At 42.4% G+C, this 15,637-nt stretch overlaps 2 protein-coding genes across 3 annotated transcripts; one reads left to right on the forward strand and one right to left on the reverse strand.

Moving 5' to 3' along the window:
* Window positions 1-1,413: 1,413 nt before the first annotated feature.
* LOC149979671 (uncharacterized) lies at window positions 1,414-8,124 on the reverse strand. The gene is made up of 4 exons (XM_090189068.1): window positions 8,049-8,124; window positions 6,357-6,777; window positions 6,021-6,194; window positions 1,414-1,474 (listed from the first exon to the last, which is right to left on the reverse strand). Exons 1-4 carry the CDS (start codon window positions 8,122-8,124, stop codon window positions 1,414-1,416), a joined length of 732 nt encoding a protein of 243 aa, XP_090045194.1.
* Window positions 8,125-10,409: 2,285 nt separating this feature from the next.
* figla (folliculogenesis specific bHLH transcription factor) lies at window positions 10,410-15,357 on the forward strand. Of its 2 annotated transcripts, none has more exons than XM_021622375.3 (6): window positions 10,410-10,756; window positions 10,974-11,084; window positions 11,232-11,321; window positions 11,759-11,938; window positions 13,654-13,716; window positions 13,891-15,357. In XM_021622375.3, exons 1-5 carry the CDS (start codon window positions 10,514-10,516, stop codon window positions 13,669-13,671), a joined length of 642 nt encoding a protein of 213 aa, XP_021478050.2. In that variant the 5' UTR covers window positions 10,410-10,513; the 3' UTR covers window positions 13,672-13,716; window positions 13,891-15,357. The 2 variants fall into 2 exon arrangements, with proteins under 2 accessions (XP_021478050.2, XP_021478049.2); XM_021622374.3 differs by having other exon boundaries at window positions 10,413-10,756; window positions 10,938-11,084.
* Window positions 15,358-15,637: the final 280 nt, after the last annotated feature.

Raw genomic sequence — 15,637 nt, forward strand, 5'->3', positions numbered from 1 at the left:
AAGAAAAACTATTTCCCAAATATTGGACACATCTGAAATCATTTACATTTTTACAGACTGCAATTAGGGTTAGCATAAGTACGTTGCTCGTGGGCACATCGTACAGATTTTTCAATAAAATGCAAATTAATTACATAAAAATCATACAATGTGATTTTCTGCATTTTTGTTTTAGATTCCGTCTCTCACAGTTGAAGTGTACCTATGATAAAAATTACAGACCTCTACATGCTTTGTAAGTAGGAAAACCTGCAAAATCGGCAGTGTATCAAATACTTGTTCTCCCCACTGTGTGTGTGTTATATTAAACATCGAGGAGGGAGTAGAATGTAGGCAAGCAATAAATATTTCAGAACAACTACTAGTCGAATAAGACATGGGAGAGATTACGAATTTTGGCAAAGTGATTCATTTATAGACTAATACACTTGAAACAAGTAGCCAAACTGAAAACTGCAGACATTACTAGTGCCTCTCCCGCTATCAAACTGACATAAAAAAATAAAAAATGAAACGCAGACTAACGTGATCATTGACAGCTGCCTTGAAGGACACAAATAAATGCTCTCTGCTAAGATCAGTGAAATGTAGGTAAACTGACAACGGAGTGAAGAGCAGAAATCTCAACTAGCAAGCAAGTCTCAGCAATGAAGAATTGAGGGGGGGGGGGAGAATTCTGGCAGGGGGGAGATTTTCGACACAACACTGGGAGTCGAACTAGTGACCTTTTGGTTACTGGCCTAACGCTCTTAACACTAGACTACCTACTGATGGGATTTTGATAAATTCAGAAAATCACCAATCTAAATAAACGTTCTATCACAGTGAGCATGTTGTTTTAGGGAAGACTATTTAATTCAGAGTTTTCCGAACACACATCACTCACATAAGAAGGAAGCTTGCGCTACCCCGATGCTGACCCGTGCGCACATCAAATACACCTAGATAACACCGATTAAGCTGTTTAGGCCTACATGTCCTAATAATTCTAAATATTTCTCAGAAAACCAGGTGTTTTAATCGGCATATGCTTAATTCGATTTTGACCTTACGTCGAATTAAGATAAACAGAGTAACGTGTTCACATGACTATTGCATAATCTGTCTACTGCCGTAACCCATTTTATGACAATTATTAGCGTGCATGCTAACATTGGCTACTCGATGACGAGGCAGTGCAGGGCTTGGGATCCCGGGATCGCAGGCAGTTGGATCAGGAGGGCCAAGAGGTTGTAAATGAGGGTGTCCGCATACCGGGACTAGATGTACCCCAACAGTCCGATGACAACAGGATGGTGGACATGCACATCATTGACAATGGTGAGGGAGGCATACAAATAAAATGTATGATTCACTCATGCCTGGTTTTGTTCAATATTATGACATCACACTTTACTCGTCCTTCGGAGGACTTCACCCCCCAGAGCCAATTGTGTTGGAGGAGGATGAGGCAGAGCAGGAGCAGCAGATGTATCTGGAGAAGCAGAGGAAGCTCAAACAGAAGCAGCTGTTCAAAGACTGGGGAAAAAGTGTGAACATTCAATTCAAACTGTTCCTCTCTTTACTTACAATGCTAGAATATAACTGTGGCCAAAGATTCTATCCAGTGCAGTGATCTCTCCTTTGACAACTGAAAACAGCAATATTTTGTGGATTACTATAAAACATGCGATATTCAATCACCAATAAATCTTAAATGGTTAAGAAGTTGTTCTCACTATCTTGCAGAGCAGGTCCGATTTACGTTGTTCATTGTTCGATTGGATCAATTACATTGATTTTCAGGTCCAAAAAGACACAGACTCTGGCTCCCAAGAACAATAACAAGGTGATGTTGGAGGAGAATACCAAGATGCAGGCAGTAAAAGACTAATTATGGACACAAATGAAGGGAGGAATGGAGGACTGGATTTCCAAGATGGATTTAATGGGGAACAAAACAGTTGTGCAGGCCAGGGGCAAAGTAAAGATCTCCATGAACCAACACGAATTGGATGCTGCTTGATTTAAAGTTCATATAGCTCTCTAAATCCAAGATGGCTAGCAGTCAGGTTTCTTTGTCTTCGCCTTGTTGTGTCCAGTGTATATATCTTTTAATATATTTTTTTCTTCTCATATATTTTTTTAGTATTTTTCTTAACCTCAACTTCAACATACTCACCCAACGTGGTATGGATCTGCTATTTTCCTTACTTTAGAACCAGAACCCCCAACAGAAGCTAGCCAGCTAACTAGCTACTAGCTAGTAACTACTAGCTAGTAGTCAGCTAGCCACTGCTAGCTGTCATCAGCTAACTTTTAGCCTGGACAACTCCTGCCAGTCTGCATAGCGCAATTCAACCCAGACCATATCGGACTTCTTCTCCATATCTCCGGATTACTACCGCAAGATCTGAACCTTTTCACTTGGATCATCGCAGCTAGCTAGCTGCTATCCGAGTGGCTACTCCTGGCTAATGTTTCTGTCCCGAAGCAAACACCAATTAGCCTGGAGCTAGCTTATGCTAGGCCCATCTCCCGGCTAGCTAAAGAGGTCCATCAACCACTCCTTGGGCTACAATACCTATTTTGCCAATTGGCCTGGACCCCTTTTACTGCCGATACGGAGCCCCGCCGATTCATCACGACTGGACTACCGACGTAACCCGCCCGAGAGGGTTTTTCAACAGGCTCCTCTGTCGTGGCATCCAATGAATGCCCATCTGCTAGACTTCTAGCCGCGGCCTACTAGCTGTATAGAGCATATCTGACTGTTAGCTGAAGAGGTCCATCAGCCAATTTTTTGAGCTACTATACCTATTTTGACAATTGGCCTGGACCCTTTTACTACACGGAGCCCTGCTGATCCATTACGACTGGTCTGCCAACGTAACCGCATGAGAGGGCTACAACAGACTTCTTCTGTCGCAACGTCTAATGCCCTTCTGCTAGCCTGCTAGCCCTGGCCCGCTAGCTGTCTGAATGATCCAATGTTGACCTAAATGACTAATGATGATAAATACAATCCACCTGTGTGTAATCAAGTCTCTGTATAAAAGCACCTGCACTGTGATAGTCTCAGAGGTCCGTTAAAAGCGCAGAGAGCATCATGAAGAACAAGGAACACACCAGGCAGGTCCGAGATACTGTTGTGAAGAAGTTAAAAGCCGGATTTGGATACAAAAAGATTTCCCAAGCTTTAAACATCCCAAGGAGCACTGTGCAAGCGATAATACTGAAATGGAAGGAGTATCAGACCACTGCAAATCTACCAAGACCTGGCCGTCCCTCTAAACTTTCAGCTCATACAAGGAGAAGACTGATCAGAGATGCAGCCAAGAGGCCCATGATCACTCTGGATGAACTGCAGAGATCTACAGCTGAGGTGGGAGACTCTGTCCATAGGACAATAATCAGTCGTATATTGCACAAATCTGGCCTTTATGGAAGAGTGGCAAGAAGAAAGCCATTTCTTAAAGATATCCATAAAAAGTGTCGTTTAAAGTTTGCCACAAGCCACCTGGGAGACACACCAAACATGTAGAAGAAGGTGCTCTTCTACATGAAACCAAAATTGAACTTTTTGGCAACAATGCAAAACGTTATGTTTGGCGTAAAAGCAACACAGCTGAACACACCATCCCCACTGTCAAACATGGTGGTGGCAGCATCATGGTTTGGGCCTGCTTTTCTTCAGCAGGGACAGGGAAGATGGTTAAAATTGATGGGAAGATGGATGGAGCCAAATACAGGACCATTCTGGAAGAAAACCTGATGGAGTCTGCAAAAGACCTGAGACTGGGACGGAGATTTGTCTTCCAACAAGACAATGATCCAAAACATAAAGCAAAATCTACAATGGAATGGTTCAAAAATAAACATATCCAGGTGTTAGAATGGCCAAGTCAAAGTCCAGACCTGAATCCAATCGAGAATCTGTGGAAAGAACTGAAAACTGCTGTTCACAAATGCTCTCCATCCAACCTCACTGAGCTCGAGCTGTTTTGCAAGGAGGAATGGGAAAACATTTCAGTCTCTCGATGTGCAAAACTGATAGAGACATACCCCAAGCGACTTACAGCTGTAATCGCAGCAAAAGGTAAGGTAACAAAAGGTAACAAAGTATTAACTTAAGGGGGCTGAATAATTTTGCACGCCCAATTTTTCAGTTTTTGATTTGTTAAAAAAGTTTGAAATATCCAATAAATGTCGTTCCACTTCATGATTGTGTCCCACTTGTTGTTGATTCTTCACAAAAAAATACAGTTTTATATCTTTATGTTTGAAGCCTGAAATGTGGCAAAAGGTCGCAAAGTTCAAGGGGGCCGAATACTTTCGCAAGGCACTGTATATCTATCCTACCCTGCCTTTCCAAGGTATTCGAAAGCCAAGTTAACAAACAGATCACCGACCATTTCGAATCCCACCGTACCTTCTCCGCTATGCAATCTGGTTTCCGAGCTGGTCATGGGTGCACCTCAGCCACGCTCAAGGTCCTAAACGATATCATAACCGCCATCGATAAGAGACAATACTTTGCAGCTGTATTCATCGACCTGGCCAAGGCTTTCGACTCTGTCAATCACCACATTCTTATTGGCAGACTCAACAGCCTTGGTTTCTCAAATGACTGCCTCGCCTGGTACTTCTCAGACAGAGTTCAGTGTGTCAGATCGGAGGGCCTGTTGTCCGGACCTCTGGCAGTTTCTATGGGAGTGACACAGGGTTCAATTCTCGGGCCGACTCTTTTCTCTGTATACATCAATGATGTCGCTCTTGCTGCTGGTGATTCTCTGATCCACCTCTACGCAGACGAGACCATTCTGTCTACTTCTAGCCCTTCTTTGGACACTGTGTTAACAACCCTCCAGATGAGCTTCAAAGCCCCATATACTACCCATCACTGCGACCTGTACGCTCTCGTTGGCTGGCCCTCTCTTCATACTCGTCGCCAAACCCACTGGCTGGCTCCAGGTCATCTACAAGACCCTGCTAGGTAAAGGCCTTATCTCTGCTCACTGGTCACCATGTGCTGCACCCACCCGTAGCACGCGTTCTATCAGGTATATCTTACTTCACCCCCAAAGCGAATTCCTCCTTTGGTCAACTCTCTTTCCAGTTCTCTGCTGCCAATGACTGGAACGAACTACAAAAATCTCTGAAACTGGAACCACTTATCTCCCTCACTAGCTTTAAGCACCAGCTGTCAGAGGAGCTCACAGATCGCTGCACCTGTACATAGCCCATCTGTAAATAGCCCAAACATCTACCTCTTCCTCTACTGTATTTATGTATTTATTTTTCTCCTTTGCACCCCAGTATTTCTACTTTGCACACTCATCTACTGTCAAATCTATCATTCCAGTGTTTTAATTTCTATATTGTATTTACTTTGCCACCATTGCCTATTTATTGCCTTTACCTCCCTTATCTCACCTCATTTGATCACATTGTATATAGACTTATTTTTCTACTGTATTATTGACTGTATATTTGTTTTATTTATGTGTTGTTATATGTGTCGAACTGCTTTGCTTTATCTTGGCCAGGTCGCAGTTGTAAATGAGAACTTGTTCTCAACTTGCCTACCTGGTTAAATAAAGGTGAAATAAAATTAAAATGATTACAGCGCTTTCTCTTTCAAGACTTACATTGTAGCAGATTTCGGAAGTGGAAACACTTGCTATGCAATTGGTCAGTACTTTGAGGGTGAAAAACACAACTTCTTCACAAAATGTCAGAATCTTCAGTATTTTCTCCCTGTGGGGATGTCACGATCGTTGGAGTAAATGGACCAAGGCACAGCGTGTGTAGAGTTCCACATGTTTAATTGAATGAAACTCACAGAAAACAATAAAGCATGAAACGTGACGCTAATGTAGTGCTCGCAGGCAACTATACATAGACAATATCCCACAACAAACAGGTGGGAAAAGGCTGCCTAAATATGATTCCCAACCCACCCTAGTAACACACCGACCTAACCAACATAGAGAATAAAAAGCTCTCTATGGTCAGAGCGTGACAGTACCCCCACCCACCCCCAAGGTGCGGACTCCGGCAGCAAAACCTGACTCAATAGATGAGGGTCCTGGTGGGCATCTAAGGTCGGGGGCGGCTCCGGTGCGGGGCGAAGTACCCACTCCGCACGCGGATGTGTCAGCTTCAGTGGCGGCTCTGGTGCGGGGATTGTCGCCAGAAGCTCTGGACCGTGGGTCGTCGCCCTAGGGCCCGGACCATGGGTCGTTGCCGGAGGGACCAGACCGTAGATCGTCGCCGGAGGGACCAGACCGTAGATCGTCGCCGGAGGGGCCGGACCGTGGATCGTCGCCGGAGGCTCCGGACAGTAGATCGTCGCCGGAGGGGCCGGACCGTAGATCGTCGCCGGAGGGGCCGGACCGTGGATCGTCGCCGGAGGCTCCAGACCGTGGATCGTCGCCGGAAGCTCCGGACCGTGGATCGTCGCCGGGGACTCCGGACCGTGGATCGTCGCCGGAGGAACCGGACCGTGGATCGTCGCCGGGGACTCTGGACCGTGGATCATCATTGAAGGCTCCGGACTGGGTACCCTCGCTGGAGGTTCTGGACTGGGAATCCTCGCAGGAGGCTCCGGACCAGGAACCGTCGCTGGAGGCTCCGGACCGCAGACCGTCGCTGGAGGCTCTGGACCGCAGACCGTCGCTGGAGGCTCTGGACTGCCGACCGCCGCTGGAGGCTCTGGACTGCCGACCGCCGCTGGAGGCTCTGGACCGCCGACCGTCGCTGGAGGCTCTGGACCGCAGACCGTTGCTGGAGGCTCTGGACCGCCGTGTTACTTCACAAGCACACTAATAATAAAATAAAATTAAGTATGCCAAATAACATAACAACCACACTAACAACCCTATGACGTTGTTTAAAAACATATACAGTATGTATGGTATATGCTGTGTTCATTGTGAGATATAGACTTGATATTAATTGATAGATATTTATGATGTTTAGAATGTTTATGATATAATTCATATCATGTTTAATGTCATATATAATTAGATGTAAAGAATGACAAGTCAGGGTTGGGGGAAAGATGAAAGATGAACAGAGCAAAGTACAGAGAGATCCTTGATGAAAACCTGCTCCAGACTGCTCAGGACCTCAGACTGGGGCAAAGGTTCACCTTCCAACAGGACAACAATCCTAAGCACACAGCCAAGACAATGCAGGAGTGACTTTAGGAAAAGTCTCTGAATGTCCTTGAGTGGCCAGCCAGAGCCGAGACTTGAACCTGATCGAATATCTCTAGAGAGACCTGAAAATAGCTGTGCAGCAACGCTCCCCATCCAATCTGACAGAGCTTGAGAGGATCTGCATAGAATAATGGAAGAAATTCCCCAAATACAGGTGTGCCAAGCTTGTTGTGTCATACTCAAGAAGAGTCGAGGCTGTAATCGCTGTCAAAGGTGCTTCAACAAAGTACTGAGTAAAGGGTTTGAATACTTATGTAAATGCAATATTTTGTTTGTTTATTTGTAATATATTTTAAACATTTCAAAAAAACATTTTTTTCTTTGTCGTTATGGGGTATTTTGCATAGCTTGATGAGGGAAAACAACAATTATATCAATTTTAGAATAAGGCTGAAACGTTACAAAATGTGAAAAAGTTGAGGGGTCAGAATACTTTCCAAATGCACTATATGCTATTCATATATATGATCATATTTATTTTTTATGTATGGCACATTCATATATTGGTTTTAAATATATTATCATATTTTTTTAAATATATGTCACGTTTTTCAATATATATAGCCATATATGGCCATATATTACTTTACTGTATGGGGGCTAAGATGCAGTGACCTGAAGATTCAGATAGAGCACTGAGAATTCTCACTCCCCCTCAGTCTGGCCCCATGTCAGGGTAGGTTTGCGTCCCAAGGCTTTTGGACTTTTTTTCTGGCTTTTTTGGGGGCAGGCCTCTGAGGTGGAAACATTTTTGAGCCAAACACTAGCGCTAAGTCTGATTGGTCAAATTCATGAGAGGATAAAGTACTGTGAGTGGTTGCTTGCAGGCTTTATGCACTTCACCTGGGCAGATACCCATCACCATATGCCTCTGCCCATCACCGCACAGATAATGATCTTTAGTTGTCTTTTTATCCATCTCGAATTTCAGCGGAACGGGCTCACTCATATTTCACAATGACCATAATGACATAACGTAATAACGTATTCTGTCATTTTGCATTCTTCTGATACATTTTGAAGCTTTTTAAATTAGTCTCAAGTTTTCGTTCATAGTAATTTCTTTAGTCAGTTTCCAGCCATGGCAACAGCATCTCTCTTCTTCTATATGGTTATCTCCAAGCCCAACTGTTTGTTTTCTTTTCAATAAGTTGTTTTTTGTCTTTTTCAGTCTTAGTATTGCTTTTTGTGTGATCTTGTTATTTCAACAGGGGCTTTCAGTATATGACGATAGATATCACCTTCAGACTATGGTGTGACTCAGACAGTGTCAGCTGCTGCTTATAGAATATGAGAATCAGAACGCTATATTCCATCACATAATACAATAGAACAGAACACAAGGTCAGAACATTGGGATCTAACTCCAAACTGCAGCATAGAAGCTATTGTCCAGAAGAAATTACACATCCACAGCCACTGTTGTCACATCAGAGCAATGCAAACCTACTGGCTGAAGTATGCCTATCTCTTTGTCAGTACCTACGCAGTGCTCAGGCAGTGTGCTGGCCGTTCTGCCAATTCTCATACTCATTGTTTCTCTCTATCCATCTTAAACTTTTCCTCCTACAGTATATGACTCTTTGTTTCCGTCAGACATGGCACCAGGCCATACACAGTATAGTGCACTTTTGACCAGAGCCCTATGGTAGTGCACTTTTGACCAGAGCCCTATGGTAGTGCACTTTTGACCAGAGCCCTATGGTAGTGCACTAGGGAGTGCCCTTGTCAATATTGTGTTCCTTCCTTTCTTGGAAGCAGCAAAAACACACAGTACCACATTAAATCATTATTAAATTAACAGAAGCAAAACCATTGTAAAAAGCCATCGGTACTGATCATAGCCCTCGCTGTTCATATTCGTCACAATTCAGACAAAGCGCTCTTTCAAAAAAATGTGCCTTTTTATATGAGCCAAAGGGAGTGCAGAAAGGTCAGCAATGATGTTTCCAAATATGTTTTACCTCTGTTTTTGCACATCAATTTACTCTATTTCTCTTTTCCTCTACTTATGAAGCGTTGCTCATGCAACTCTGAAATAACAGCAACCGTTTTTAACGTAGGCCTCTGTGGTTCCTGTATTGAGCACACAGATGTACCAGTAAACGGAATGCAAATAGATGTCACATTGTGATGCGGTCCTAGGTTCAGGTTATGGATGTATCCTAACCCTCTCCTCAGTATTCTGGTTGTATTCCCTGTCTACTGCTTAGCACAGGAGAGAATAAAGGTAGCTGCAGGATAAACTAGATAATCCGTGATTCAGGTGTTAAAGGATTCACTATTTATAACCCAAAGTTTAAAGCCAAGTGCGGATGGACAGAGTGTGAAATGTTCAGGACAGGAAGTTATCATGTAGAGATAACATTTAATTTAATTTATATACCATATATTTATAGTGTTATACATACACAGTAGCCTATTCCTCAGTCATGAGGTGACTTACTGTGATTTACTGTGATAATCTTAGGTAGAGCAAACACTGAGACTCACGTCAGTGTCAGGCCGGAAGAAGGTTATGTCATTAATTTAATGATCCACTCACTTATCTCCCATTTGGATTGGGTCACTGCTATCTGGGATCCTTGGGATGTCCCCACTCTGACGTTACCCCATTGAAGTTGAACTGTACAAGGGTTAAGGTTAGGGTTAGGTAAGGGTTATGATTAAGGATAGGGTATGGGTACGGATTAAGGTTAGGGTTTAGGGTATGGACGTCCCAAGGATTCTGAATCGCACGAACCATTTGGACTGTAGCCTATGAAAGAGAGAGGGACACACAATGTTCAAAAAACAGTTTTTTATGGTTTGTTTCAAATGACATTTTACTTAAGTACTTCATTGCAAAACACACATATATCATTCTTGTTTTAACACACAAATGTTTTTTGTGGACCTTAGTAAAGATGTAGATAAATGAATGCACTCTAGTCCAGGTCATATTGAAAAAAAAAATTCTGATGTGATAAACTGTAGCTTGTTTTTTTGTTCTTGGTTTTATTTTATTTATTTATTTATTTTACATTTTATGACACTCCTGACCTCTAGTGGCTAACATTATAAGTACAGTTTTCGATCACACGGAATCGCTCACTTATGTTCCTGAACTATTTTGATATGCATGGCCTTAATAGCAAACACGTGACACTTTGCATAATTAAGTGGATGTGATTGTGAAAAATCACAAACCGGTAAATCCAGCTTCACAGGTGTGCGCTGGATTAAATTAATTAACGAAACACATGGTAATTTATCTTCAAAGTGCCTCATTGTAATTGGATTGTGTTATCTACTGTAAAATATCGGATATGACCACACACGTAAAATATATCACTATGAAAAGCTTTGAAGTTAATGCTGCGGTGATGAGTGTCCCTGAGCGTGAGTTGATGGGTAACATTTTGGTGAGTGAAACAGGTGAGCCATTGCTCCCAAGTCACTCCAACATAGCTAAATTCAAACGAGGGAACGATGGCCTTTATGTTCACACGGAGGACTGGAGTGAAATTGTGAAGAGAAGACAATTGGTAAACGCCAAGGAACGAATGAGAGTAAGTGTAACTGTAGGCCCAGGCGCCATGTCAACAAAAAACTGGCAAAAGGTCTGACTTGGAAATTGACCCAAAATACAGCTGCGCTGTTGCGTGGAAGTAGGTCTACTGTACAAAAAAAGCATCACCTTTGATTTATACAATTTGTATGTGCTCTGTCTTGTGTAATTTGCTTAATTAGATCAAAAACATGAACAGCATGTTCTCCCGTTTGAAGCGTATGGTACCACTGATGCGTCGTGACCGTAAACCCAGTAAAGTGGATACGCTGAAGGCTGCCACAGAATACATCAAGCTACTGGTGGCTGTACTACAGGACTCTGACAGTGTAAGTATAAAACAGTAGGTTTAATATGATGGTGCTGCTCAGACTAGCGGTGCATGCATCATACCAGCAATGGGCTACAATAGTTCAGGCATAATTGCATTGCTCTTGTGATTCAACATATTGACATGTAATTTTTATGATTGTTAGAATAATGGGAACAAGACTGATTTCTTGAAGAACGCGATCAACTATGCAACTTCTGATGGGATGTGTGGTGATCTGTGGAGGGTGGATGAGGTAATTACTTTGTGCATTCATAGCTGCTTGTGTTTACATGTGAGAGCTATTGTATCAGTGTACCCCTATGGGGTTTTAAAACAATCCATCAACAACCACTATGCTAACCTCCTACAACCATCCGGAAGTCTCGCAAGCTGACATTCTGTTTTTCTGCGCAGTGGTAATCGGTTTGGTTATAGGAGGCTACCAATATTTAGGTCAGTGGTCACAATTCATGGCCTTGTAGACCACCTGAGTGTGCGGGTTTTTGTTCCATTCCAGCACTACCCACCTGTTTCCACCTGTTTCTTGGTCAGATTAGTTGAATCAGGTATGATAGCTCTGTTAGTGTTGGTTTGGCACAAAACCCTGCGGTGACCACTACTTACTGTAATTTTTTATTTAATTCCTTAGTTATTGAACTTCTCTGTATCTCACCCTCTCTTCTCCCACAGCTGCTGGACAGTGTGTCAGGAGTGTCCGGTAGTGAGTTGTCCGACGGGGTGACTATGACTCTTCCCTTGGTGACTACAGGGTTTGGAGCAGGAGATGGAGACGTGAGTGGGCTGGTGCTGCACCACTGTGTGATGCCCACCTACCAGTACATCATCCAGGTGGCACCGGACCAGACCATGGTAATAAATGCAACACACTAAGACGTCGTCCCAAATGGCACCCTATTCCCTATTTATACCACTACTTTAACCAGAGTGAGCCCTATGGGCCCTGGTCAAAAGTAGTTTATTGAAAAGGGTGCCATTTGGAATGCAGACCATGTCTTTGACTAACTGTGAAGGGTTGTCCATCACAAGGCCTAAAAGAATATCTGACAATGAATTCAGTGAAAACTACTTTAATTGTATAATAGTAGGCTCCCACAGTAGCCAACAAACACAAAATACAGAAAATGGAACTGGATTCTTATCAAGGCAACTATACTGACCAAAAATATAAACACAACATGCAACAATCTCAACAAATTTACTGAGTTACAGTGCATATAAGGAAATCAGTCAATTGAAATGAAATCATTAGGCCATAATCTATGGATTTCAGATGACTATGCAGGGCCGTCACCTGGCCCAGCCAATCAGAATGATTTATTTCCCCCTACAAAAGGGCTTTATATAGACAGAAATAGTCCTCAGTTTAAACAGCTGCCCGGGTAGCTTGTCTCAGATGATCCTGGTTTTTAACACTCGTTTCCTGTGTGCAATCATCCGCATCGAGCTAAAGGCTAAAGCTGCCGCTTTCAAGGAGCAGGACACTAATCCGGACACCTATAAGAAATCCTGCTATGGCCACAGATGAACTATCAAACAAGAAAAGCATCAATACAGGATTAAGATTGAATCCTACTACACCGGTACTGACGCTTGTCAGATGTGGCAGGGCTTGAAAACTATTACAGACTACAAAGGGAAACTCAGACACAAGCTGCCCAGTGACGCGAGCCTACCAGATGAGCGAAATGCCTTTTTATGCTCGCTTCGAGGCAAGCAACACTGAAGCATGCACGAGAGCACCAGCTTTTCTGGATTACTGTGTGATAACGCTCTCGGTAGCCAATGTGAACAAAACCTTTAAACAGGTCAACATTCACAAAACCGCTGGGCCAGACGAATTACGTGTACTCAAAGCATGCGCGGACCAACTGTCAAGTGTCTTCTCTGACATGTTCAACTTCTCCCTGACTGAGTCTGTAATACCGACATGTTTCAAGCAGACCACCATAGTCCCTGTGCCTAAGGAAGCGATGGTAACCTGCCTAAATGATTACCGCCCGTGGCACTCACATCAACAGCATCCTCCTGGATACCCTAGACCCACTCCAATTCGCAAACCGCCCCAACAGATCCACAGATGACGCAATCTCAATCGCACTCCACACTGCCCTTTCTCACCTAGACAAAAGGAACAACTATATGAGAATGCTGTTCATTGACTACAGCGCAGCGTTCAACACCATATTGCCCACAAAACTCATTACTACGGACTCTGGGACTGATCACCTCCCTCAGCAACTGGATCCTGGACTTCCTGACCCCAGGTGGTAAGAGTAGGCAACAACACGTCTGCCACGCTGATCCTTTGCTGACGACACAACGGTGGTAGGCCTGATCACCGACAACGATGAGACGGCCTATAGGGAGGAGGTCAGAGAACTGGCAGTGTGGTGCCAGGACAACAACCACTCCCTCAATGTGAGCAAGACTAAGGAGCTGAATATTAGGACTCAATATTAGGAACGTGTTCCTAATGTTTGGTATACTCTGTGTATAACCTGTGATATTCTCTTGGGTCTTGACTGCTAGCAGACAGCCCTGTATGAACTGTTTCCTCTCTATAGATGTTCCAGCCCAGTTGAGAGGAATGGTAGAGAGACCCAGCCTGGACTCAACATACCTTCCAGGTAGGTTTACAAGAGTTATGTGGTCATCCTAAATGGCACCCTATTCCTTATATAGTGCACTATGTAGGGATTATGCTTTAATTTGGGATGCAGTCATAATTTGCTGGTTGAACACAAAGGTATTTTCACACTTTGATACGGAAGTTTGTTCAAATATGAAGTTTTTTTTTTTAGGGGCTATGCTTCAGATGGGAGAATGTTCTCGGAAGAAAAACAGACGGAAGGATGTTGTATTTGTTAAATTATATTTTATGAGTTTGTTTAGTACATAATGTGATTTGTTTTGTTAAACTTTATTTATTTTTACAATATTCAGCAGCCCCTTATAATAAAATTGTAAGCATGGAGTGGTTTGTATGTTTTTATTTAGCAAAGAGATATACAGTAGGGTATTAGTAGGTCACAATGCCTTTAGGAAGTATTGACTTTTTTCCACGTTTTGTTGTTACGGCCTGAATTTAAAATGTATTGATTGAATTTAGATTTTTTTTGTCACTGTCCTACACACAATGTCCCATGATGTCAATGTGGAATTATGTTTGTTGAAATTTTTACAAAGTAATGAAAAGCTTAAATGTATTCAACCCCTTTGTTAGGGCAAGGCAAAATGAGTTCAGGAGTAAATTAGCTTAACATGTCATATAATACTGTACGTTGCATGGACTCTGTCTGCAATAATAGTGTTTAACATGATTTTTGAATGACTACCTCATCTCTGTACCCCACACATAAATATAATTGTAAGGTCCCTCAGTCAAGCAGTGAATTTCAAACACAGATTCAACCACAAAGAACAGGGAGGTTTTTTCCAATGCCTAGCAAAGAAGGGCACCTATTGGTAGATGGGTAAAAATGTAAAAAGCAGACACTGAATATCCCTTTGAGCATGGTGAAGTTATGAATTGCCCATTTGGATGGTGTATCAATACACCCAATCACTACAAAGATACAGGCGTCCTTCCTAACTTAGTTGCTGGAGAGGAAGGAAACCGCTCAGGGATTTCTCCAAGGCCAATGGTAACTTTAAAAAGCAGTTTAGTGGCAGTGATAACTGAGGATGGATCAAGGTTGTAGTTACTCCACAATACTAACATCATTGACAAAGTGAAAAGGACACCTGTACAGAATAAAATATTCCAAAACATGCATGTTTGCAATAAGGCACTAAAGAAATTTTTAAAAAATTGGCAAAGCAATTAACTTTTTGTCATGAATACAAGTGTTATGTTTGGGGCAAATCCAAAACATTACTGAGTACCGCTCTCCATTTTCAAGCATAGTAGTGGCTGACTCATGTTATGGCTAAAGTTTTTCAGGTTAAAAATGATAGAATTAAGCTAAGCACATGCAAAATCCTAGAGGAAAACCTGGTTCAGTGTGCTTTCCACCAGTCACTTGGAGATTAATTCACCTTTCTACCAAGAAGACAGTGAATGCTCCTGAGTGGCTGAATTACTGTTTTGACTTAAATCTGCTTAAGTCCATGGCAATAACTGAAAATGGTTGTCTAGTACAGATCAACCAATTTGAGAGCTTCATGAATTTTGTAAATAACAGGAAAATGTTGTACAATTCAGGTGTGCAAACCTCTTGGAGACTTACAGACTCACAGCTGTAATCACTAATAAAGTTGCTTCTACAAAGTATTGACTCTGGTTTGAATATTTATGTAAATTATATATTTCTATATTTCATTTTAAATACTTCTGCAAACATTTCTAAACATGTTTTCATATTGTTATTGTGGGGTGTTGTGTGTAGATGAGTGAGAATATATTAATCAATTTTGAATGCAGGCTGTAACAATGTGGAGTAAGTCAAGGAGTATGAATACTTGAATGCACTGTAGGTCCATGCAAAACATGTGTACCATTACTTACCTAACAAACACTCAATGTAAAATAAATGCACTTCTAAATGT

The sequence above is a fragment of the Oncorhynchus mykiss genome, chromosome 11, assembly GCF_057628025.1.
Source record: "Oncorhynchus mykiss isolate SJ-2025 chromosome 11, ASM5762802v1, whole genome shotgun sequence".
In the NCBI taxonomy this organism is placed as follows: domain Eukaryota; kingdom Metazoa; phylum Chordata; class Actinopteri; order Salmoniformes; family Salmonidae; genus Oncorhynchus; species Oncorhynchus mykiss.